Source organism: Dendrobates tinctorius, unplaced genomic scaffold, assembly GCF_039654945.1.
Source record: "Dendrobates tinctorius isolate UK_male_01 unplaced genomic scaffold, ASM3965494v1 ptg000326l, whole genome shotgun sequence".
NCBI classification, from domain to species: domain Eukaryota; kingdom Metazoa; phylum Chordata; class Amphibia; order Anura; family Dendrobatidae; genus Dendrobates; species Dendrobates tinctorius.
Window position 1 is genome coordinate 20,713,515 of NW_027361993.1, and position 24,640 is coordinate 20,738,154.

General features: G+C 47.3%; 1 protein-coding gene across 4 annotated transcripts in view; it reads left to right on the forward strand.

Annotated features, from left to right (window-relative positions):
* Positions 1-24,640, forward strand: part of CEP104 (centrosomal protein 104) — a 120,843-nt gene that overhangs the window by 68,005 nt on the left and 28,198 nt on the right. For all 4 annotated transcript variants that reach the window (XM_073561805.1, XM_073561803.1, XM_073561801.1 and 1 more), the window contains exons 13-16: positions 421-597; positions 3,510-3,716; positions 8,108-8,224; positions 9,017-9,047. In XM_073561805.1, the coding sequence (XP_073417906.1) occupies positions 421-597; positions 3,510-3,716; positions 8,108-8,224; positions 9,017-9,047 (532 nt within the window). The remainder of the gene's footprint in view (positions 1-420; positions 598-3,509; positions 3,717-8,107; positions 8,225-9,016; positions 9,048-24,640) is intronic.

Consider the following 24,640-nt stretch of genomic DNA (forward strand, 5'->3'; position numbering starts at 1 on the left):
CAGTGGACCTTCGGGCGTGCAGCAGGCTGACAGCGGGTTTATATGCTTATACCTTTCCTGGAAAGGGTGAGTAGACTTTTACTATATCTATTCAATTGTCCACCAGATAAGACCCTATTGCGCTTTTCTGTTTTCCTAGTTTTATTATAAGTTTATGAAGATAATCTCTAGGGTTTTCCTTCCAATAACCGAGGAGAGGATACTTTCCTGCCATATATTAAAAGGTCTGCATCGGTCTGCTGCATGTTAGTCCCTTTGCTGTTAAGAGGAATATTTTTGGGGTCACTGTACGCCAGAAAATTCTGACTTGTGTCCTGGAAAATGAACGTCAGCAGCTTTTACTGTTTTTCATGGCTCCCATGTATGCAAAACCGAATATAAATCCATATAAAATTATTTATTTTTTTTTTTACTCTGTAGGAGATGGCACTGTTCAAGGAAGTGAAACCTCTGCAGATAATTCCTGTTCATTTGGTTCAACCATTGAAAGGAACGCTACCGTCACGGCTGGCCTTAAGTCAAGTGGAGCTGGTGGAAAACCTGCTGAAGGAGATGGGCACAGACAGTTCTGGCTTCACAGCCGACAGTGTGATGAAGGTAAATGTTATGGGTTTTTTTGTTTGTTTTTGTTGATCCATGTGGCATTTTGATGAGTTTTTATTACTTTTTGGGGGAGAGACGAATTGCTGTGGTTAAAAGAAAATGCAGATTCTGACGTTTCAAATTTTTTTTTTAATCTTTTCGGCAATTAAAGTATATAATTTCATATTTTCATAGATCAGTCTTTCACTGACACGATACCAAATATATATTTTTATTAGCATTTATTCATTTATTTGTTACCGTAAATGGTAAAATAAGGTTCATTTTTTATTTTTTTCATTTTTTACTTTTTTTTTTTTTTTTTTTATATTCTCACCTTTTTATTTTTTTGGAGAAAAGCAGAAACAAATGGATTAACCTGCACTGCCGTCGAAGACTGATGAGAAAAAAGGAATCCAAGTATTGCAGTTAATTTTTCAACATGTTTCAAAATATTAAACCTTCTTCATAAGGATGACCCACGATCATCATTGATGAAGTTTTAATACTTCGAAACGCCTTGACGAATAAACCGCAATAATTGGATTCCTGTCTTCTCGTCAGACTTTGACGGAACCGCAGGTTAGCCTATTTGTTTGCCTTTTCTTCCTCGATTTTTCTTTGTGGGTCTGCAGCAGTCTTAAGTCTTTTCAATGGTTGTGTGAACACAACCAAACCAGGTGAGCACAATCGTGCATTTTTATTCATACTACTTTTTACCTGGATAAGACCCTATGGCGCTTTTTGTCATTCTCTAGTTTTGCGCTTTATATTTTTGTTCACCTAGGGGGATGTGAATCTGTGATTTGTTTTTTACATTTCAATATAGTCGAAGTGACATTCCTCTATGAAGCCCAGCCTGACATGGATTCATAGGAGCACTAAGCCGGCGGCCCCCTTTTATCATGGCAGCCCCATCAGCTTTCCACATCCTGTCGCATAGGGAAGCCAAAGTGCTCCAGAAGAAATGCGCTACACAATCGGGCCATTTAAATGCCACTGTCTGACAGCGGCATTTAAGTGACTAAACAGCAGCGATCAGAAGAAGCTCTGGTCGCTGCTGTGACTGGCAGTTGTTTGTCTGCAGTGATGACATCACATCGACAGTGCTGCAGTCAGTCACTGACTTCTGCAGCTCTGCTAATGTAGATGGCACAAGCCGCTAAGCTGCAGTGGTGGTGTTATGACATCAGTGCTGCAGACAAACAGATGCAGCACCAGACCTGGGGAGGGTGAGTAAACTGAGTTTTTTTAATTTTACTGAGCTTTTTGGAAAAAGTGTGGTGACAAGCGGACAACCCCTTTTAAAGCTTTAGGGTTCGGAAGCGCCATTTGTAATAGTTGAAGCTTATGAAGAAATTTTCTCTTGGCATGATATGTGTGGGAAGAAAAGCTTGGTTTTATGCTTCAGAGGAAATTTGGGATCCTAGGAGCATAGACATGCTGGGGGCTTCTCTAGGCGTCGGGCTCACGCAACAACCCATCTGCAGTGGGCGGTCACGTCGAGGGGACAGAGAGGGCCTGACCGCTATAGACCCTTCTGTCGCTGTTGACCGCCACAGTTACAGGGTGCAGCCATAACCCACTGGGGGCTCAGTTTCTTTGTGTTACTGGCTTTTTCATGCCACACATCTACTTAAAATCTGCAAAGAAATATAGCACACTGTAATAAAGATATTGAAGATCCGCCTGTGAGTTTTAAAAAAAAAAGTACAATTAATAAGATTAAAAAACAAACCCATCGATTGTGCTGTCTAACTTTATTAGATATAAGTATCAAAACGTTAAATAATATACTCATATCTGGTATTGTCACAACTGTAACAACTTGTGCAACTCATGTATAATTGTCAAAATAAAAAGTATTATAAATATCACATTAATGTACAGTACCCCTAAAATATACCACTGACATAAAATGCAGCACACACAAAAAATAACACTGATATCAAACCAGAAAGTAAAAGTTAAGACCTACAGAATGCAAAGAGGAAAAACAAAAAAGTTGTTCAGGTCCTAAAGGGGTTAAAGAGGAGCCAATTGTCTCCTAGTTCGGGCTTTGCAGGGAGTCGTTTTGTGTTGTTGCTTTGTCTGCTCGCTGACGTGCACACCCTAGATGACTTCATCCCCACCACCCGAGCGATCGGACGCGGTGAACGCCAGTGGGCCATGCCAACCAGCTGTTGTATTGTGAAGGGGCTCTAACGAGGTGTCATTTTAGCAAATAGGTTAGAAGAAGTGTGCAGGGAATCCTCAGTGCTTTTCTGATGGTTCTCGACAGCGCCCCCATCAGGCATCATCACGCTGGAGCATAGTCTTGTACAGTGCTGCCTGGAGTAGGAGAGGAGAAGTGACGTTAGGGCCCGATGAGTATCTCCAACATAACTCAATGTTTCTTCAATGGCTCCCAAGGTAAAAAGCAGCGGCCAAAAGGACACTCTCTTGTCCTGTCCTCCTTCAGGTACATATGGGCTCATGGACTTGTCTGACGTGTTTGGGCCCCAAGCTAGTGGAAAATGCAGTTTGTTTCACTTTAACAAAGCTTACATAACTTTAAAAAGTTGATCAGGTTCAACCTTTAAAAGGGCCTGAATGTTTGATCTAAGTGAAGGCAAAAGTGACCAAACTAAGTGCAGGGTAAAATAAGTCCTCCATGACCTGACTAGGACAGTTCGACAACTTCTCATGATATAGACAAGTCCATATTCCTGTATTCTTTCCAGAAAATAAAATAGAGGTCTGGACACTTCTTTCTATATTGCATTTATTCCTTTTATTACCATTCCTATTATTCCATGAAGAACACCTTTCCTCCGCATGCAGTTGACGCCCCTATATAAAGTCACTATTTTGATGCAGCTGCCTGGCATTGAGACAGCCATTCCAGCAACCTTCTTATGTGACCGTACTCTGTGGTCTGCTGTCAGTTTGCTTTAGGTGCACTGGATTACACAACGGCAGAAGTCCGCGACCATGCAGTGCGGATTATACTCCACTTGTACCAGCAGAACAGAGCCCAGGTTCTAGAGCACATGCCAACGGACGAAGCCACCATACGCAAGAACATCCTGTATAAAACCCTGTTTGATGGATTTTCAAAAATTGATGGTAGACCCACAGAGTCTGAACTAAAGGTAGGAGTCAAGATTTACGTGGGCTGCTTTTTACGTTTTGTTGTGGCTCTGAACCAAGAGCTCCTACCGCCAATCAGCTTGTAATTAAAAGGGTCCACATTTTTATATATATATGTGTACCCTTTTAATTGAAAGCTGATTTGGCGGTGGGGGCTCTTGGTCCTCTTTGTATACAAGGTTTACTTTATTCTTTAAAGTGAATATGTCAGCAGGTTTTTGCTACTTAATCTGAGAGCAGAATGATGATGGGGCAGAGACACTGATTCAAGTGATATATCACTTACTGGGCTGCTTGATGCAGTTTTGCTCTCTGTACAGTTTTTTCTCTGCTGCAGATCTAGCCGAACTCGGAATGCTGAGCTCTGCAGAACCCCTCCCACGCCACTGATTGGCAGCTTTCTGTGTACGCTGCCAATCCATGCCAGGGGGCAGGGTTCACAGACTAGCCTGACTGGTATGCATGTGAGACTTAAGGTACTGTCACACTTAGCGATGTACCAGCGATCCCGACCAGCGATATGACTCGGTCAGGATCGCTGGTACATCGCTAAGTGGTCGCTAGTGAGCTGCCACACAGGCAGATCTCTCCAGCGACATAGCAGGGGTCGGGGGTCGTTACTTACCTGTCAGACGAGGCGATCCTGACGTCCTCCCGCATGATAATCTCCTGCTGATAACATACTGATTTGTATTGAAACTACAACACAGCCTAAAAAGTGAGACATCCCTGGAATTGAGATCTTTTCCTGTATCTTATACTGCTCTCAGATTAAAAACAGAACCAGTTGCATAATGATGCACGGGAGAACATCACCACCTGGTGAGCCTCCCAGCAAAAGACTACACCAACTCCAATCGTAATAACAGCACCAGAGGAAAAAGGACTACACGGTGAAAGAAGATTAAAATGTTTTCATTTTGTTCAAAGTACAAAATACATGAATAAAGGTATCAGAAGTTAAGTAACCATAGTGCACCAAGGAACATACAGGCAAAAAAAGGGTACCGCCCCTCTGACATCCAAATCCGATATTACCAATAGCCCTGGTCAAGTGACCCAGATGAGTAAAGCATGCTAAACTGCAAAATAGAAAAGTATGTGCCAATATTGATGGCTGGGCTTACCGGGGTAAAGAGGGTGTCAGAGAGAGTGCCCCACAACCAGACGTCCGCCCTGACGCGCGTTTCGCAGGCACTGATGCCGCTTTCTCAAGGGGATGGTAAGTAGTGAGGACTAGGACCTTAAAATAGCCCATGTGACAAGTCACGGGCTCAAGAACCAATGGGGGCGGTTTTAGCGGCGCATGCACAGTGTGCGCGCCAGGTCCTCCACACAGCCCGGGCGTCATGTCATCATATGCACAGACGGGTTGTTGCAGATGTGGAATCTCTCTATACGTGTATCGATCATGCCCATGGTTTGGATGCGGTGCGCATCTTCTTGGGGGCCTCCGACCTGGACGGCCATTTGTTTGAGCTAATCCTCGAGCTGTTGCACTATGTTTTGTTCCACAACTTCTTTGTATTTAATGATAATTTTTACCTTCAGAGGCGTGGCACGGCCATAGGCGCAGCCTGTGCGCCAGCGTACGCCAATCTCTTCCTGGGTTCCTGGGAGAGATCCATTTTTGGCAACACGGGCGCGCCGGACGCCTCCCATGTGCTGTGCTGGCTTCGATACATTGATGACATCTTGATGTGGGACGGAACGGTGCATCAGCTCGAGGACTTCATGAATCAGCTTAACCTTAATTCCTTTAACATTCGGTTAACATATCACTATAGTGATACCAAAGTGGACTTCCTGGATGTCTCCCTGGAGGTCGACTCTTTACGTCGGGTCAGGAAAGACGTATTTAGGAAGCCCACGTCAGTTAATTCATTGATTCATGCAGAATCTGCACACCATCCGGCCACCATTAGGGCTGTCCCGGTCGGACAGTTCCTTAGAATGAGGCGTATCTGCTCCTCTCATGTTCAATTTGAGGCCCAGGCCACTGACCTCAAACAACGGTTCCGGGCCCGGGGTTATAGTGGCAGGAGCATCAGACATGGGTATGATCGAGCAAAGAGAACCCCGCGTAATACTCTTCTGCACAGCAAAAAGGGCAAACGAAACATTGGATCTGACGGACCTAACCGTTTTATTACCACCTTTAACCATCAGTGGACAAATATGCGTCAGATCCTTATCAAACATTGGGGTATTTTGAAGGCTGACCCTATCCTGGAATCTACTCTGGGTGACCTTCCTGCCATGATATCTCGACGTTTCAAGAATTTGGGAGATTTACTTGTTAAAAGTCATTATGTCCCCACCATTCGTAATGTTTTTGGTTCTCGTGGCCCGACTCCGGGTTTTGTGCCTTGTGGTCACTGCCTGGCATGCGCCAATGTTCAGTGGAGTACCAACTTTACTTCTTCAGATGGCTCACGTACCTTAGATATTCGCCAACGTATATCCTGCGGTAGTACCAGGATATATGTTGGCTTGACTATTAGAGAACTTCGTATACGGGTACACGAGCATGTCCGCGACATTGGCGCTGCTAAGGCAGTTCTAGACCCCTTGGAGCTTAAAACAATCCCTCCGCACTTTAAAGCTTATCACAACTGTGATGCTGGATCACTTAAAATCCGTGGCATTGAAATTCTCCATCTTGGTATCAGAGGGGGCAATAATAATAAGATTTTGGCCCAGATGGAGACTCGTTGGATTGTTTTACTTGATACCATGGCCCCTAAAGGCCTAAATGAACACCTTAGTTTTGCCCCTTTTTTGTGAGATGTAGCATACAATATTCCATCGGCTTACCTATTGTTGGTTCCATTACTACCAGATGTTCTTGTTTTTAATTTTAATTTTTTGTTTTTAATATTTTATCCTTTCTTTCCTTATTTTTTTCACTCTTTGTGTGGTTATAGGACCTTTTCCTTTGACGCATTAGGACCTGTACATCTGAAGTGGCCTCAGAACTAATGAAAAATAATAATGTCTCAATTCTGGATCTACTGGGACATATAATTTCTTTACATCATATTCTGATTTATGTGACCTGAATTTATTATCTATTTCTACATTTTTCCTGCGTCATGTGTCCATTGTGATTATTTGTGACCTGTATACTTTTTCTTCTATATTACAATATCATCACTGTATAGGCTATTTTTATTGTACCTGTTTATCATATATCTTAGGGCTACTTTGGCGTATTATTATAACTTTGCCATTATATTTGTTTTTTGTGACATTTTGCGATTCACCATTATGTCTTCCTCCCTATTTATATATTCCAATTTTGTTGCTGTGCGGGATACTTTAGGTCATATTTTGAATTTGCACTATGCACTTTAGGGCCATTTGTGCTCATCATTAAGCCCCCTTATGATACTTTGGGTAACCATTGCGGTTGTGCGCGTCCGCGGTGGTGTGCGCCTGAGTGCTCTAGCTGCAGGGCGTCTTTGTCTCTGTGCACACCGGGATATTTCTATCCCGTCTGTGCATATGATGACATGACGCCCGGGCTGTGTGGAGGACCTGGCGCGCACACCGCGCATGCGCCGCTTAAACCGCTCCCATTGGTACTTGAGCCCCACGTGACTTGTCACATGGGCTATTTTAAGGTCCTAGTCCTCACTACTTACCATCCCCTTGAGAAAGCGGCATCAATGCCTGCGAAACTCGCGTCGGGGGCGGACTTCTGGTCGTGGGGCACTCTCTCTGGCACCCTCTTTACCCCGGTAAGCCCAGCCATCAATATTGTCACATACTTTTCTATTTTGCAGTTTAGCATGCTTTACTCTTCTGGGTCACTTGACCAGGGCTATTGGTAATACCGAGTTTGGATGTCAGAGGGGCAGTCCCCTTATTTTGCCTGTATGTTCCTTGGTGCACTATGGTTACTTAACTTCTGATACCTTTAATCATGTATTTTGCACTTTGAAGAAAATGAAAACTTTTTAATCTTCTTTCACCGTGTACTCCTTATTCCTCTGGTGCTGCTCTCAGATTAAATAGCAGAAATTGGCTGGCAGATCCCCTTTAAGTTTCTGAGTATTGAACAGACAGTTATCACTATAAAGCTTCCCATAACTATACATACATCGCATGATTGAGCAAATACTTTCATCTGATAAAGGAAAGAGGTTTAGCCCCTGCCAGATGCTCTAATGAAGCCTATGTCTCCAAGGAATATACGATCGAGCATGTTAAAATCCAGCATGCCTAGCCATCAAACAGCAGAAAATATTGAGAAGTTGGATTCCACAAGGTGGTCAGGTGCACAGGCCAACATTTATCTAATGTGTGTCCAGATTAAATCCCCTTGCTATATTCATGTATGTTGGACATTTTTTTATCAGATTTCTTTTTTTAATGTGACATTTATCAGGCACAGAAAAAGGCGGCAGCAGAAGAAGCAGAAAGGAAGAAGAAAGAGGAGATCCGAGCTCTTCAGGAACAGTTGGCCGCTCTTAAGGAGATGCAGTCTGAGGTCCAGGCTGGCAAGGTACACCGCTGTGTATACAGGTCACTGCAGTCTGTGCCTCACGTGTCCTGTATCCAGGAGACTTGCAGAAAGTCGGCCTCTTCCAGGTTTATTCTTCATGTATACACTGTCACTTAATGATAGAAACCAGAAGGCCACAAAGTGTCAGGAAGGAAAGACCTGCTCGCTCGTTGCTGTTTTTGGCTAATGCATTTTGACAGCAACCACCACAGCTTTAACCCAGTAATTAACTTGTGTAAGGCTGAAAATGTCAGTGCAGATTTAGAATTCCTTATAATGAGGAAACTAATGAGTTAAAAGGCTTGTGCAGCTTCTCTCTCTCTTTCCTATCTTCTATCGGGTATGGAGAGCTGCTGCGCTGGGCGGACAGCTGCCGGCGCAGGTATTGTACTTGTGTTTTATTAATTAGAATAGGACACAAACATGACCTGCTGGTCGTCAGACCGTTGTCACCAAATGTCATTTCCTGGGTGGGGCAGCAGATGTTCACCCCTGGAATAGAGAGGCATTGGACAAACCCTTTAGACTAGTGGGCAGTGCATATGTTCTTGAATGGGTTCTTCAGATCAATGCATTTTTGCTATATTTTTTAGCTTGGTATGTCCATTTCTTTCTCTTTCTTGGGGTATTTCACCCCCTATGTAGGATCTGGTGCTGAAGGTCACCTAGATGCCACTTGTGAGTTGTGCAACAGATGTGACATTTTCCCATTCAAGAGTCCACCAGAATTTCCTTGTGGTTTTGTTGTTTCCAAATTGCACATTCATGTGTACCTGCTTTTCTTTGTTTTAGGGGAAGGAACAAACCCAAAAAGCAAAAGTAGGTGAGTAGGTTGCATTCCTTGTATACACTTCTGTATGTGATAATAATCAGAAGCTGCTGCTCGGTCCCCAGACATGTAGGTTCTGTTCACACAATGTCTGTCTGGTCTTCTTGCTTTTCTGAGCCCTATGGAAAATAGTTTTCATCTACACATGTGTAACACTGGAAAACAACTGCAAACTTTTCAGGCCCGTATGCACTAGATGACGTTTTTCTGGTGATTGGCAGCCTGCTCAGACCACACACTGCCTGTATTTTTAAGATTTTATAATACAATTAAAGAGACCATGAGGACTCCTATCTATAGGTATCATTAATTATACCTGTAGATGCAGGAACTGTGGGCTGTGGTTACACCCAGGACTTTGATCTTATTTTTAGACCTGGGGTTGACTGTGCCCATCTATGTCACACACTGTACAACAATGATGAAATCAGGAAAATTGATAGATTTGTTTAGTGTCCATCATTATAATGATACATTAACCAAGGATTGAGAGAGAATAACAGGTCCAACAATTTAGTCGGAAAGAAACACATAGAACACACTTCATTTCATAACCCTTGTGGACCTTGTTAAACAGTATTATTCAGATGATGAACCGGTCAACAGTTACCTCTCCGCCTTACAGGCCGGACAGTCCTGTGTCTCTATGAAAGAGATGCTGCCAGATTCCTGTGGCAGGAGCTTGTCTTGGGGTAGAACATATGGATCAACCATTAGAAATCCAACAGGCTGAGTCCTTCTCTCCCCAGCATCATCTCGGGTGGAAGAGAGCCAGGTGGCCCTCATGCACGATAGATTGTCTGATAGCGATGAGTTTAGTCTACTGTGTATGGGGGGGGGCTTAACATTCAAGAGGTTTGGCGGCAAATTCATGTCATGGCGAGTATAACATGGGAGGTATACCAAAAAGAATCTGTATAGTCTTACATCCGGCTCATTAAAGACTATGCATCACCAGCTTTAAGCATATGTGGCAAGTATGCCACATACATGGTATGAACGTGCGTTTAGATGTTTAACCACTGATTTACCACGGTTCATTATGCCAAATGGCAAACGCCACTCTGTACCATATTCTTTTCTATAATAGAAAGGTTGCTCTTCTCTCTTACCAATTCTTCTCCGTTGGTATAATGGTGTCATTTCGAGTAAATTGTTCCATTACCAGTCTTCAGAGCAGTGGTAGTCTGCAACTATTTCCACCGTCACCCTCCACTTACATGACTTCATAACTTTCCCACCTGGGTCTTAATATGCAAATTGCTGATTCGCATGGAAACCTCAAATTAAAACATTTGTGTCTTTAGTAAGTTGATCCCGGCCGGTAACGCGTTTCGGGCAGCTTAATCAATTATCACACTCTCTGGGATTTTAATAAGCGGATTGGCTATCTAACTGTATAATCATGTGTCTTATTAGAAACTTTTTAAATTTGCAGCCAGTGAATGTGGCTGAATTGCAGTACCAGTTTCAACCCATGGGCAAAAAGGGACGCCGTTTTGAAGGGGGAAGGGATGTTACTTTTTAAAGGTACACATTTGCACCCAAAGGGGGAAAAAAAAGTATTTTAACCACTATCCAACATGGTGTGTACGTGTACATCACGTGTCAGAAGGGAATCTTTGACATGGGCTCAGCAGATGTAACATACAACTGGGAAGTGCCAACCCATACAGTTTTACTGCTATAGTCAACAGCAATCGCGCCATCTAAGTATTAAGACCGAAGGAAGGTCCCCTCTGCCACCCCATGCCCAAAATCATGATCTTGGGGGTGTTGATGAGTTGTCCTAACAGTTGGCGACCATTGAAGGCCCCCTGGCTTGCCTTTAACCCCTTAATGACAGCCAACACGTCTTTTAACTGACCTGAGATGTAAGAGAATATCATCCCCATACAGGTGACAATCCATCAGCTGTCAACTGTACACTATAGCTGACAACTTGCTATATCTCAAATGATCAGTGTTGGCACTGTCCATATCTGTTTAACCCCTTAGTTGCTGCCGGCAAAAGTGACTACATTAAATGGTTAATAGATTTTGGGGGCTTCCGCTTTAATCTAATTGACACACCGAGACCATGATTGTGTTGTCCTAATATTTGCCAAAGCAGTTCATGGCCAAATAGTGGCCTTAGAGTCTCCCGGCTATAGCAGTCAGTTCAGAAGTTAGCGACATTTAGGTGGTAAACAAACAGTTTTTCATTCCTGCTTTACCACTTTGTATTAATTCCCGGAAATCACCTGAAGGGTTAATAAACTACCTGACAGCAGTTTTCTCCTGTGCCTCATTGGGGGACTCAGATACTGTGGGTGTATGCTTCTGCCGCTAGGAGGCTGACACTAAGTGAAAAAAAGAGGTTAGCTCTTCCTCCGTCGTATACACCCTCGCCCCTATTGCGGGCGGAACTCAGTTTTTTTTGCTTCGTGTCCATGGAGGCACACACGTCTGGTTTTGCTCCAGACTTTTTCATTTTTTTTCTTTTTCTTTTCTTTTCCCATGAAGATGAGACAGGGGCGACGGACCCTATTGAAAGGGTCCGATCTCCCCAAACCATCAATGGGCGAGCACGTGTTGAGTATCGTCTCCACGTATCCTCTCCCGCACCGTTGGACATATCTGGGCCTTGTTCCCCAGACCTTTGTTTATTTTATTTTTACCGTCTATGAAGATGAGACAGGGGCAACGGATCCTATTGAAAGGGTGTTGATTTCCACAAACCATCAACGGGCAAGCACGTGCGAGTTTCCCTCCACGCATCCTCTCCCCCGACGTGGAACACAATGCCGGACTTAGCCCTGACCACCCCTAGGTATTGAAACCATGGGCTGTAGAGAGGCACAAGACTAGTCCGTGTGGCCCCCACTGCTCCACCAATGCTTAGATTGCGGTGCTGCAAGGCGGTGGACGGTCCCTCTCCTCACCCCCTGAAGGAGTTAGATGGAGCTAGGGTGCCTGTACCGTCCTATTTTGTCAAGGACCCCTCACATACCTGAGCTGGGAAGCTGAAGAGGATCGTCAGTGAGGAGAGGGCCGGGGAGGGCTCCTGCGGCGAAGATCTGGGGCTGGAGCCCTTAGCTGTCAGATGCCACCGGCCAGTGGCTGCAGAGCATTGCGGAGAAGCCCGCGCCAGTAAGTAGCTCCATTTTTTTGTGGCGCCATGGAGTCTCTCGTCTGCCCCCCCGGCAGGGGATAAATTGAGGCCGCGGCTTTAGCCGGAGCTAGGCCACGATCGGAAGTTCCGCCTCCGGGCCGCGCGTCACTTCCAGCAGGCCTGGGGGGTGGGGGATAAATTTAGTCCCCGGCTTCGGAGCGCGGCTAGGCCACAGACCCGGAAGTACCGCCCCTGGACCGGTTTATATGCTGGCGGTCCGCCCCACAGCTGGTGGCGCGCGATTTTTGTGCGGAGGCGTCCAGGAACGGGGGGGGCACAGGACTGGGGTAAGTGCTGCCTGGGAGACCACAGGGAAAACGAGGTGCTACCTCCTTCCCCCTATCCCCAGCAGTGGACAGATACAGCATGTCCGAAGAAGCAGCATACATCTCTTGTTAGGCTGCGTTTCCGCGGGCGCAGAGCAAGCGTTTATACAAAGCCGGCGACTCCAAACACGCCCAGGAGCCCTCCCCTGCGACCGAACCCACAATGCTGGTGTGGGCAGACCACAGAGGACAAGGCTCTTGATTCCCGCTGTGCAGCGCCCGGATCCCGATGCCTAACAGAACCTCAGTGTCCGTCATCCCCTGCGACCGCGACCAATGTGCCAAGCCCCCCAGAGTGGGCCCTATCACTGTCACAGTTCATGCAATTGAGTCCCTTCAGACCTCGGGGGCAGGGACAGTGGCTTGCCGTCCTTAGAGGGGACCTCCACCTCACAAGAGCCTCTCGCCTGCAGGGGCCGCTCTCACTCCAGACAGACCCGAGGGAAACGAATCCACACGGTGTCGCCCAGTCCATCCGGTGCCTTGGCATCCGTAAGTTCTGCTTCTCGCTCCCCGTCACCAGTGGTTGATAGCGAGCAGACCTCAGAATTCGACTCAGACGAGCCCCTTGACCTGGATACTCCAGCGTCACGTGAAACAGTGGACAGCCTCATAGAAGCCGTCAATCAGACCTTGGGGATTGAGGATGATCCCGCAGAGGTTAGGGGGCATAAAGTGGCATGTAAGCAAGTGAAGTACAGCACAGAATTTTTTCCTCTCACCCGGTGTTTGAGGACATAGTGCAGCGGCACAGAGAACGTCCAGACAGGTGTTTCTCGAGTCAAAAGGCACTCGAAACAAGGTATCTGTTTGCTCCGGCCCTCCGTAAAAAATGGATGGAATCCCCGATGGTGGATCCTCCGGTTTCGCGCCTAGCCACTAAGACCCTGCTATCCGCCCCTAGTGTTTCCTCAATTAAGGATCCCACGGATCGCCTTATAGAGAGCTTAGCTCGCGCAGTATATGAAGCGTCAGGGTCAGCGCTCGCTCCCTCATTCGCAGCAACTTGGGTAGCCAAGGCTATGATATCATGGTCAGAAACATTAAACAAGGTCGAGCAGGATCTACCTGCAGAGATTTCGGAGGTCGCAGGTCAGATGGCGATGGCCGGAGACTATGTAATCAGTGCGTCTTTGGATGCGGACAATTGCTCGGCACTTGCTGAAGCTAATGCAGTTTCTATCAGAAGAACCCTATGGTTAAGGACATGGCGAGCTGATTCTACTTCTAAGAAGTCCTTGACTTCCCTTCCTTATCAGTGCGGCCACCTATTTGGGGAGAAGTTGGATCAACTTATCTCCGACTCCACAGGAGGAAAGAGCGGGTTTCTCCCTCAACAAAAGGTCAAAACGCTTTTTTGTCACCCGTTTTCAGGCACATTTTCGGGCCTTTCGCAACCCCAGGTGGACTATAGCGGCCAATTCCACCACCTCAGGCCGCCCCAACCAGGATAGGGAGCGGTAGGTCTCATATAGAGCCAACCCATTGGGAGAATGCGTACTCAGCAGCCCAGATCGAGGGGATCCAGATCCCAAAGATCGTCGGCCAAATGACTCGAGGCCTTTACCAGACGACACCGGCAAGGTGGGAGGCCGCCTACTCTGGTTTCACCACGTCTGGGTCAGTGTCGCTCACGACGCATGGGGAAAGGAATTGGTGGCCTCAGGTTACAAAATAGAATTTGTCAGATATCCTCCATGATGGTTTTTTCTTTCCCGGCTTCCCAGGGTGGATACCCAGGCAAGGGTTTTATTGGGAGCCATCAAATCTCTCCAGCACAACGGAGCCATTGTTCCAGTGCCGGAACACGAAAGAGCTCAGGGGTTCTATTCCAACCTTTTTGCGGTTCCCAAAAAGGACGGGTCTGTCAGGCCTGTTCCTTGGACCTTAAGCTTCTGAAAAAATTCATCAGGATCAGACATTTCCGAATGGAGTCTCTCCGTTCAGTCATATCGGCCATGGAGCAGTGAGAATACTTGGCCTCAATAGGCATCCAGGACGCATATCTGCATATTCCCATTTTTCCTCCTCATCAGAGGTTTCTACGCTTCACCATTGGTGATCAACATTTTCAGTTCGTAGCGCTACCCTTCGGGCTAGCCACGGCTCCCAGAGTGTTCACAAAGGTTATGGCAGTTGTCATGGCCACACTGCATTCTCGAGGCATAGTCGTCTTGCCTTATCTGGACAACCTCTTGGTCAAGGGCCCGTCAATTCGAGCATGCGAGGAAAAGGTCAACCTCATGCTAGATACTCTTGCCCGCTTAGGATGGTTGGCAATGCAAAGAAGTCATCCCTTGTGCCAGCTCAGAGGATCTCCTTCCTAGGAATGATTTTCGACACTTGCCGAGGGTTGGTAATTCTCCCTCAGGAAAGGGCGCTAGCTCTCCGGCAGGGTGTCCGGACACTTCGCCAACCAGTCCCTCATACCATCCGATCCGGAATGAAGATTCTAGGGAAAATGGTGGCAGCAATGGAAGCTAAACTAGTCGCCCAGTTCCACCTTCAACCCCTGCAGCACGCCCTCTTGTCAGCCTGGGACAAGAATCCTTTCACGCTCGATCGGCGGTGCCGACTGTCCTCTCAAGTCAGGTAGTCGCTTGGATGGAGGATAACCAGTTCCTCTCTGGCCCAAGGGAAACCTTTCCCCCCAGATCATTGGCTGGTAATGACAACCGACACCAGTGTCCTCGGTGGGGGAGCAGTGTTTCGCCACCACACAACCCAGGAACGGTGGTCGCCACAGGAGGCACGCCTCCCGATCAACTTATTGGAGATACGAGCAATTCGGCTGGCTCTGCAGAAGTTACATCACTTTCTAGCAGGCCGCCCCGTCCGGATTCAATCGGACAACGCCACTGCGGTGGCTTACATAAATCATCAAGGGGGCACCCGCAGCAGAGCAACCATGCGCGAGGTGGGGCTCGTTCTTCAGTGGGCCGAAGCAAACCACTTGGTGATTTCAGCTGTCCACATTCCGGGGCGTGGAAGATCGGGCGGCAGACTCTCAGCCGGCAGGGTCTTGCATCCGGAGAGTGGTCTCTACATCCCGAAGTTTTTCAGCAGATTTGTCAACTTTGGGGAGCTCCGGATGTGGACCTGATGGCTTCCAGAGTGAATGCCAAGGTGCCCACATATGTCGCTCAGGCCAGGGACCCGCAGGCATTCGCGGTGGAAGCGTTGGTTCTGCCATGGAACCAGTTTCGCCTCCCATATCTATTTCCCCCACTGCCACTACTTCCGAGAGTAATCAAAAAGATCAAGAAGGAAGGGGTAGCGGCGATTCTGCTGGCCCCAGACTGGCCCCGTCGAGCGTGGGACGCAGATGTAATGCAGCTGCTCGCCGACGTTCCTTGGCGCCTGCCAAAGCGCCCAGATCTACTGTCTCAAGGGCCGATTTGCCACCCGATCTCGGGGGCCTTGTGTTTGACGGCATGGCCGTTTGAATCTTGGATTCTAACCCAGACAGGGTTCGGAAGCGAAGTGGTCGCTACAATGATTAGCGCCCGGAAGCCTGCTTCAGCACGAATTTACCACCACACCTAGAAGGTGTTCTTTGCTTGGTGTCGAGGCCGCGGTGTTTCTCCGCTGAGATTCTCGATCCCCAACATCTCTGCTTTTCTCCAGTCGGGCTTAGAGAGCCCGGATAGCTCAGTCGGTAGAGCTTTAGACTCGGGCTTTGCCCCAAGTTCCCTCAGGAGACAAATATCGGCCTTATCCGTCCTGTTCCAGCGCAGGATTGCTACCAATTTGCAGGTGAAGACTTTTCATTCATGGAGTCTCCCACTTGCTACCTCCCTATAAGGCGCCTATGGATGCCTGGGACCTTAACATGGTCCTAAGTGTTCTGCAGGAAGCTCCATTTGAACCGCTTCAGGATATCTCTTTAAGGTACCTTTCCTGGAAAGTGGTGTTCCTAGTGGCCATCACTTCATCAGGCGGGCTTCAGAGCTGGTGGCCCTATCCTGCCGAGCTTCGTTCCTCACTTTCCATAAGGATAAGGTGGTCTTCAGACTATCCCCTCCTTCACATTAATGAATGATGTTGTTTTGCCTTCATTTTGTCCAGCACCAGTGCACCGTGTGGAAAAGGCTCTTCACACATTTGACCTGGTAAGAGCCCTCCGGAGGTACGTGTCGCGGACGGCACCCTTTCATCAGACGGACATGCTGTTCGTGCTCCCCGAAGGGCGCAGGAAGGGATTCGCTGCCTCAAAATCGACCATTGCCAGATGTATTCGTTTGACTATTCAGGAGTCCTACCACATTACAGGCACGCTGATTCCAGCAGAGATCAGAGCGTACTATACCCGGGCAGTAGGCGCCTCTTGGGTGCTTCGGCACCAGGCTTCAACGGAACAGGTTTGCAAGGCAGCAATGTGGCCCAGCTTGCACATATTTGCCAAACATTATAAAATCCATGCTCAGGCCTCAGCGGATGCGAGCCTGGGTAGAAGGATTCTCCAAGCAGCGGTGGCGCACCTTTTAAACAAGAGGTGCATGTAGCTTGGATCGGTGAGTCAATTCTCCCACCAAGGGACTGCTTTAGGACGTCCCACACTATCTGTGTCCCCCAATGAGGCGAAGGAGAAACATGGATTTTTGTGATAACTCACCGTAAAATCCTTTTCTCCGAGACGCTCATTGGGGGACACAGCACCCACTCTATTAGCCAGTTGGCTCTGTTTTTGTTTATTTAATACGCATTTATTTATGTGATATAAGGGTGGTCCTTTTCTGGACATGTTGTACCTGTATTTAGGCTGATTTTGTTGTTTTCCTGCTGCTTTGGCACCAAACTGAGTTCCGCCCGCAATAGGGGCAAGGGTGTATACGATGGAGGAGGAGCTAACCTTTTTTTTTCACTTAGAGTCAGCCTCCTAGCTGCAGAAGCATACACCCACAGTATCTGTGTCCCCCAATGAGCGTCTCGGAGAAAAGGATTTTACGGTGAGTTGTCACAAAAATCCATGTTTCAATATGTCAGGGGGTGCTGTTCTTAAAATGGTATCACGTTTGGGGTTTTCCAATATATAGCACTCCTAATGTCACTTCAAACCTGGATAGGTCCCTCAATAAAAATAAATGTTGTTAATTTCCTTGAAAAAATGAAAAATTACTGCTGCATTTTTAAACCTCCTAAAAGGCTAACAAAATAAATCGGCGTTATAAAAATGGTGCTGATGTAAAGCAGACATGTGGGAACTGTTAATTATTAATGTTTTTCTGTGGTATGACTATCTGGATTAAAGGGATAATCATTCAAAGTTTGAAAATTGCATTTTTTTTTTACATTTTTGTCAAGTTTCTGATTTTTTTTTTTATAAACACACACAAAACATATCAAACTAAATTTACCATTATCATAAATTATCATGTGCCACGAAAAAACAATCTCCTAATCAATGGGATTTTTTTGAAGCATTCCAGAGTTATTGCCCCACAAAGTGACATTGGTCGGAATTTAAAAAATTGGCCCCGTCCCTAAGGGGTTAAAGTACTTATATTAAGCACTGCCCCAGGCAAGAATTCATAGGTAAATAGTTAAAGAACCATACTCCGAAATACAGAAGCCATGTATTGTGCCAGCGATCACATGTTCAAGAACCATGGTAGGACTGAAAATCAAAAATGTAAAAAAAAAAAAAAAAAGGTTTAAATCTCCCGGCTTTCTCTCTCACCCATGACAGCACCACGGAGAGAGGAGGTCCGCCCATCAAGGACAGGAACCTACAGATAAAAAGGCGGCACCTCTCCTCCGCCCCCCAGTTGGGTTCCTGTCCTTGACGGGTGACCCGTGGAACCAGCAGCAGCTTACCTTTGAAGAGGAGTCCAGGGCCGTCTCGTCCGGTACTCCGGCAGCGGGGAGGCCCCTGTCGCAGCGAGGCCCCTGTCGCGGCGGGGTCAGTTCCTGAAGCCGCCACCGCTGTAGCAGAGGGGCTTCACAGGGTGAGCGGGGGGACGAGCCGCCGCTCCGGAGAGGAGGCTGGGGCTGGAGGACGCCGGTACACGCTGGGGCAGCGCCGCGGTACAGAGGTGTACCAATATGGCACTGCCCCGGAAATAGAATGAACGACTTCCGGGTTCCAGCGGTCGGGGCATGCGCACTGCGCGCTCCCCGGACACACAGCGGGGCAGGCTGGGAGAGGAAGTGACGTCACGGCCGGGAAATTCAAAAGGAGGAACGCTGGAGCTACTCCTTGCTGGAAGCGTCCTGTAAGCATGGAGGACAGTGACCAGCATGAGGAGCAGCCAATGCAGCAGCCTTAGCAGCAGCCCGTGAGCCTAAGCAGCAGCCCGTGAGGGATTCGAATCCACCTCCCGAACCGGTACTTGCATCCGCGCATAATGGGGTAAGTGATCTACGTGAATGTTCCACATTGTAATAGAATTCTTTTATTAGGGAATGAAGAAAGAAAAAAACAAAGAACAGGGAATGCCCCACCTGTAGCAGACCACTACCAGCTTCTTGGGATAAAAAGCTCTGCGACTCCGGCATACAGGAAGTTCTTTGTGATGAAACCCCGGATTATGCCTCAGATCTAAGGGCGGTAATTCGTTCGGAGTTTCAGAGTGCCTTTTCATCCCTAAAACACAAGAGCAAACCCAAAAGAAGGGATGTAGTAGGCTCCCAGTCAGAAGTCTCGACGACAGGGGAAGTCTCCTCACAGACTTCGGACACAGACTCATCATCCTCAGATGAAGAAACGGGGCCGTCACTGTTTTCCCCTAGATGAGGTAGACATGTTAGTAAGGGCAGTAAGGTCTACCATTGGGGTTGCAGACCCTCGGCCTGAAAGATCAGTCCAGGACATAATGTTCGGGGGACTAAGCCAAAAGAAACAGAGTGTTTCCGCTAGACGAGAATGTACAGGGCCTGATAAGAAAAGAATGGAAAAGACCAGATAGAAAAAACTCCACGGTCCCTTCCCTTAAAAGAAAATATCCATTTGACGAGGAGGCATCCACGTCTTGGGACAAAGCCCCAAAACTAGATGTAGCGGTCGCCAAGGCCTCAAAAAAATTTGCACTCCCCTTTGAGGACATGAGTACTCTTAAGGACCCCCTTAAATAAAAAAGCCGATACCTTCCTTAAGGGCACTTGGGAATCAACTGGAGGAAATCTTAGGCCAGCGATAGCGGCAACGTGTACCTCCAGAGCCCTCATGGTGTGGGTTGATCAACTAGAGAAGCAGTCAAGAGAAGGTACACCCAGGGAGAAGATCCTGGCATCCATTCCAGTAATAAGGGGAGTGGCAGCTTTCTTAGCCGACTCATCAGCCGATTCGGTAAGGTTGTCATCTAAAGCAGCAGCCTTGTCAAACGCAGACCAGAGAACGCTGTGGCTCAAATGTTGGCCAGGGGACTTACAAACTAAGATGAAGCTATACTCCATCCCCTGTGAAGGGAAATTCCTATTCGGAGAGACGCTGGATGACATCCTCCAAAAGGCAGGGGATAAAAAGAAGGGATTCTCAAACCTAGGTTCTACAGGCTTTAAAAGGTCCTGTCGGAATAAAAAGGTTTTTTCAAAGGAGACCCCCGAGAGAGCAGAAATGGGACGACAGAAGAAGGGACAGGGGGTTCTTCTTCGGTAACTCGTCCCGAGACAAAAAACCCTCCGTCTGTGTGCCATGGGTGGGAGGGAGGCTAAGCTTTTTTCTCCCAGACTGGAGGAAAATATCGAACAACCCCTGGTTATTAAATCGGATAGGATCAGGGCTAAGAATAGACTTTCTCTCCCACCTCAAAAATATGTGGTGACCCCACTAAGATCGTCAATAAAAGAACAAGAAGCTCTCGAAAAAGAGGTCCTAAGCTTGTTAAGCAAAAGAGTCCTCCAAAAAGTTCCCCCGCAGGAGAGAGGCAGAGGGTTCTACTCCCCTCTTTTTTTTAGTAACCAAACCGAACGGTACCTTCCGGACAATTATAAATCTAAAGAGGCTAAACGATTATGTCAAAAACCAAAAATTCAAGATGGAGTCAATCAAGTCAACCACCAAAATTCTCTTCCCACATTGCTTCATGACAGTATTAGACCTCAGCGATGCATACTATCACGTCCCCATCCACAAAGACTCCCGAAAATACCTCAGACTGGCGGTCTCCATAGGAGGCGAAATAAGGGAGTTTCAGTACAGGGCCCTGCCATTTGGGATTTCTGTGGCCCCGCGAATTTTCACGAAGCTAGTAGCAGAAATGATGGCTCACCTAAGAGAACAAGATATTCTAATAATCCCATATTTGGACGACTTTTTAATAGCGAGCAACTTGGCCCAAAAATGCAAGGAACAGAGGGACAGACTGATGGACACCTTACAAAACCTCGGCTGGCTTCTAAACCTGAAAAAATCGAGGTTGGAGCCCAGCAAAGTTCAGGAGTTACTAGGACTAACACTGGACTCAAACACCCAGGAGTGTTACCTTCCAGAACACACAAAAAAGAGGATTGCTCAGATGGTAGCAAGAGCGATTCAGAATCCTTCCATGACGCTAAGAAAAGTGATGTCACTACTAGGGTCACTCTCCGCCTGCCTGCCAGCAGTCCAGTGGGCGCAACTACATACAAGAGTTCTACAATGGGATGTATTTGCCAACCATTTAGCATTAGGGGGTCACTTGGAAGGTCACATTACACTGTACTTCAAAACTATTCATTCCCTAGCTTGGTGGAGAAGCAGAGACAACCTATCCAAAGGGATTCCCTGGGTAATAAAAATCACACGCATAATTACCACGGATGCCAGCCCCAAGGGATGGGGAGCACATATGAGCAACAGGGTGGCTCAGGGGGAATGGGTAGGTCAAGAACTAGAAGCCTCCTCGAACCAAAAGGAACTACTGGCAGTGGGCTATGCCCTAACACACTTCCTACCAACACTACGGGGTCATCACGTCTGCATATTTTCAGACAATCGGGTGACGGTGGCCTTCATAAATCATTAGGGGGGAACCAGGTCCCGAACACTAATGAACACATCCTCCGAAATATTCACCCTAGCCGAGGAAAACCTACTATCCCTCTGTGCATTACACATACGGGGAACAGAAAACCACAGAGCACACTTTCTGAGTCACACCCAGTTACATCAAGGGGAATGGGTTCTAAAACAGTCCATTTTTCGATAGGTTGTAAAAATGTGGGGAACCCCGGACATAGATCTGTTTGCCGACCACAAAAACAAAAAGGTGGAAGCATTCTGTTCCCTAAACCCCAGGGGAAATCCCCCGACTCTGGACGCGTTTATGCTTCCGTGGACACAGGGCCTAATGTATGCCTTTCCGCCGCCAGTTCTCATCCCGGCAGTCATAAGGAAAGTCAGAGAAGACAGGGCAAGAATGATACTAATAGCCCCCTTCTGGCCAAAAAGAACCTGGTTCTCCTGGTTGAGAATACTGTCAATAACCGACCCTTGGGTTCTACCAGATCTCCCGGACCCTCTGTCCCAAGGTCCCGTGTTACACCCTCGGGCAGAGAACCTCCATTTAACAGCATGGAATTTGAAAGGGCACTGCTGAGGGGGAGAGGGTTCTCCGAAAACCTGGTTTCCACGCTACAAAAGAGTAGGAAACCGATCACAACCAGAGCCTATGGGAGAACTTGGAGAAAATTTCTGTCTAGCTCGAGGGCAAGAGTGCAGGATGGAGTCCAGATTGACAAAATTCTCGAATTCCTGCAGAAAGGGTTAGAACAGGGGCTGGCGACTAACACATTGAAGGTACAGGTAGCGGCCCTAAGTGGCCTGTATAACCAGGATGTGGAAGGCAACCCCTGGGTAGCACGGTTTATTAGGGCCGCAGCCAGGTCTAGACCAATAATCACCCAGAAATTACCATGATTGGATCTAAACCTAGTATTGTCTGCACTAACAGGGCCCCCATTCGAACCCATCCAGTCAGCACCACTAAAAACCCTATCATTAAAGACTTCTAGTCTATCATTAAAGTACTTCTAGTGGCCCTAACATCTGCTCGCAGGGTGAGTGATATTCAGGCTCTCTCAGCGATACCACCGTTCACTAAAATTCTAGACGATAGTCATCTTGAAACCTGACCTGGCATATCTACCTAAAGTAGCGTCACACTTCCACAGGTCCCAAGAAGTAGTCCTTCCTTCCTTCTGCCCAAATCCTAGAAATAAGGGAGAGGAGAGATTTCACACCCTAGATGTGAAGAGGTGCCTAGTTCAGTACTTAGAGGCCACCAAGGGATGTAGGAAGGAAGGGTCTCTTTGTGTGTTTCCAGGGACATCGGAAGGGACTCAAGGCATCCAAGAGTACCCTAGCAAAGTGGATAAGGGATGCGATTGCCCTGGCGTATTAATCCAGTGGGATTGCCATCCCGGAGGGGTTAAAAGCTCACTCTACAAGGGCAATGGCGACCTCATGGGCACAAAAATCAGAGGTATCGATAGAACAGATCTGTAAGGCGGCCACCTGGGCAACACCTTTTCAGACCCTATCGTTTAGATCTAGCCTCAACGTCTGACCTGACCTTCGGGAGAAGGGTCCTTCAGGCGGTGGTCCCTCCCTAAGCTACCAATCTCTGAAATTCTCTCCATGGTGCTGTCATGGGTGAGAGAGAATAGCTTAGTTACTCACCGATAACGGTGTTTCGCGGAACCCATGACAGCACCCGCTTTCCCCCCCCCCCCCCTTCACGTGTGCGGTGAGCACGGTTTAATGTGTGCAGTGTTTTTGTTTAGACACGGTGCTTCTCCATAATATGCAATATTATAATGTTATGTATATACTTTTGTTGTTAACTAACCGGGAGACCCTCTGATGCTCTGTAACCAACTGGGGGCGGAGGAGAGGTGCCGCCTTTTTATCTGTAGGTTCCTGTCCTTGATGGGCGGACCCCCTCTCTCCGTGGTGCTGTCATGGGTTCCGAGAAACACCGTTATCGGTGAGTAAGCTATTTTCCTATTTGTTACATTAAAAAATCTGAAGACATAAATATATATTATTTTTGTACTACAGATTTAATCATTTGCTACTTTACCTAGAAAAATTGCTACAACTTCTAAAAGAGACTGTCAATTTTACTGAAATTTGGACTGTACATAACCGTATTTTTCGGATTATAAGACTCACTTTTTCCCCCCAAATTTGGGGGGAAAATGGGGGTGCGTCTAATAATGCGAATACACTTTACCAGTCGCGGTGAAGCAGAGTCCCAGGATCGCTGCTGGAGGAGGCAAGAGTGGAGCGTTGCTGCAGGCTGGGATGAGGGGGTGTTAGGATGTTCAACGCTGCGGGTGTTCAGTGGTGTGGGGGTTCCGCCAACATTTTGTGAAAGGCGCGAGCCCCCGCACTTCATGGTTTACTATGCAGTGGCAAGATCTCAATCTGCACATGCGCCGCCCCTGGCAGCCATTTTCCCAGAGTCCACTTCCTAGTAAACCATGGGGGGCTGCGAGCTTTTACAAAATGTCGACGGAGTCCCAGCACCACCGAACACCCGCAGCGTCGCACATCCGAACACTTTATCCCAGTCTGGGGTCCGCAGCATCACTCCACTCCTGCCTCCACCAGCAGCGACCCTGAGACCCCGCTTCACCGCAGCCACCACCCCGGTAAGCAATAAGACGCATGGATTATAAGAAGCGCCAGCATTTTCTTAGGAAAAAAACTTTTTTTTTTCTCCTCAAAATTTGGTGTGCGCCTTACAATCCAGTGCAAAACACAAGCCGCGGAGACACCATCACATGTTTCTCAACGCAAGCAATGACTAGCCAGGTCTTTCCCTGGGAAGGAACAACCACGGGAAGGGCAGTCTCCAATGAAGGAAACCACCTATGCCAAAACATGGTATCCATCCACAGACAGCTGTTTCGGGGTATTGCCCCTCATCAGTGTGGAGTAGGAAACTGGCCAGTAGGAGCAATGCCTAGTAGAAGACTGTGAAAAATGAGGATGAATGAACTCATGGAGATCAACATCCAGCACTGCGGAGACACCATCACATGTTTCTCAACGCAAGCAATGACTAGCCAGGTCTTTCCTTCATTGGACTATGAAGAGGAGGATGAATGAACTCATGGAGATCAACATCCGACACTGCGGAGACACCATCACGTGTTTCTCAACGCAGTGATTCTAGAGC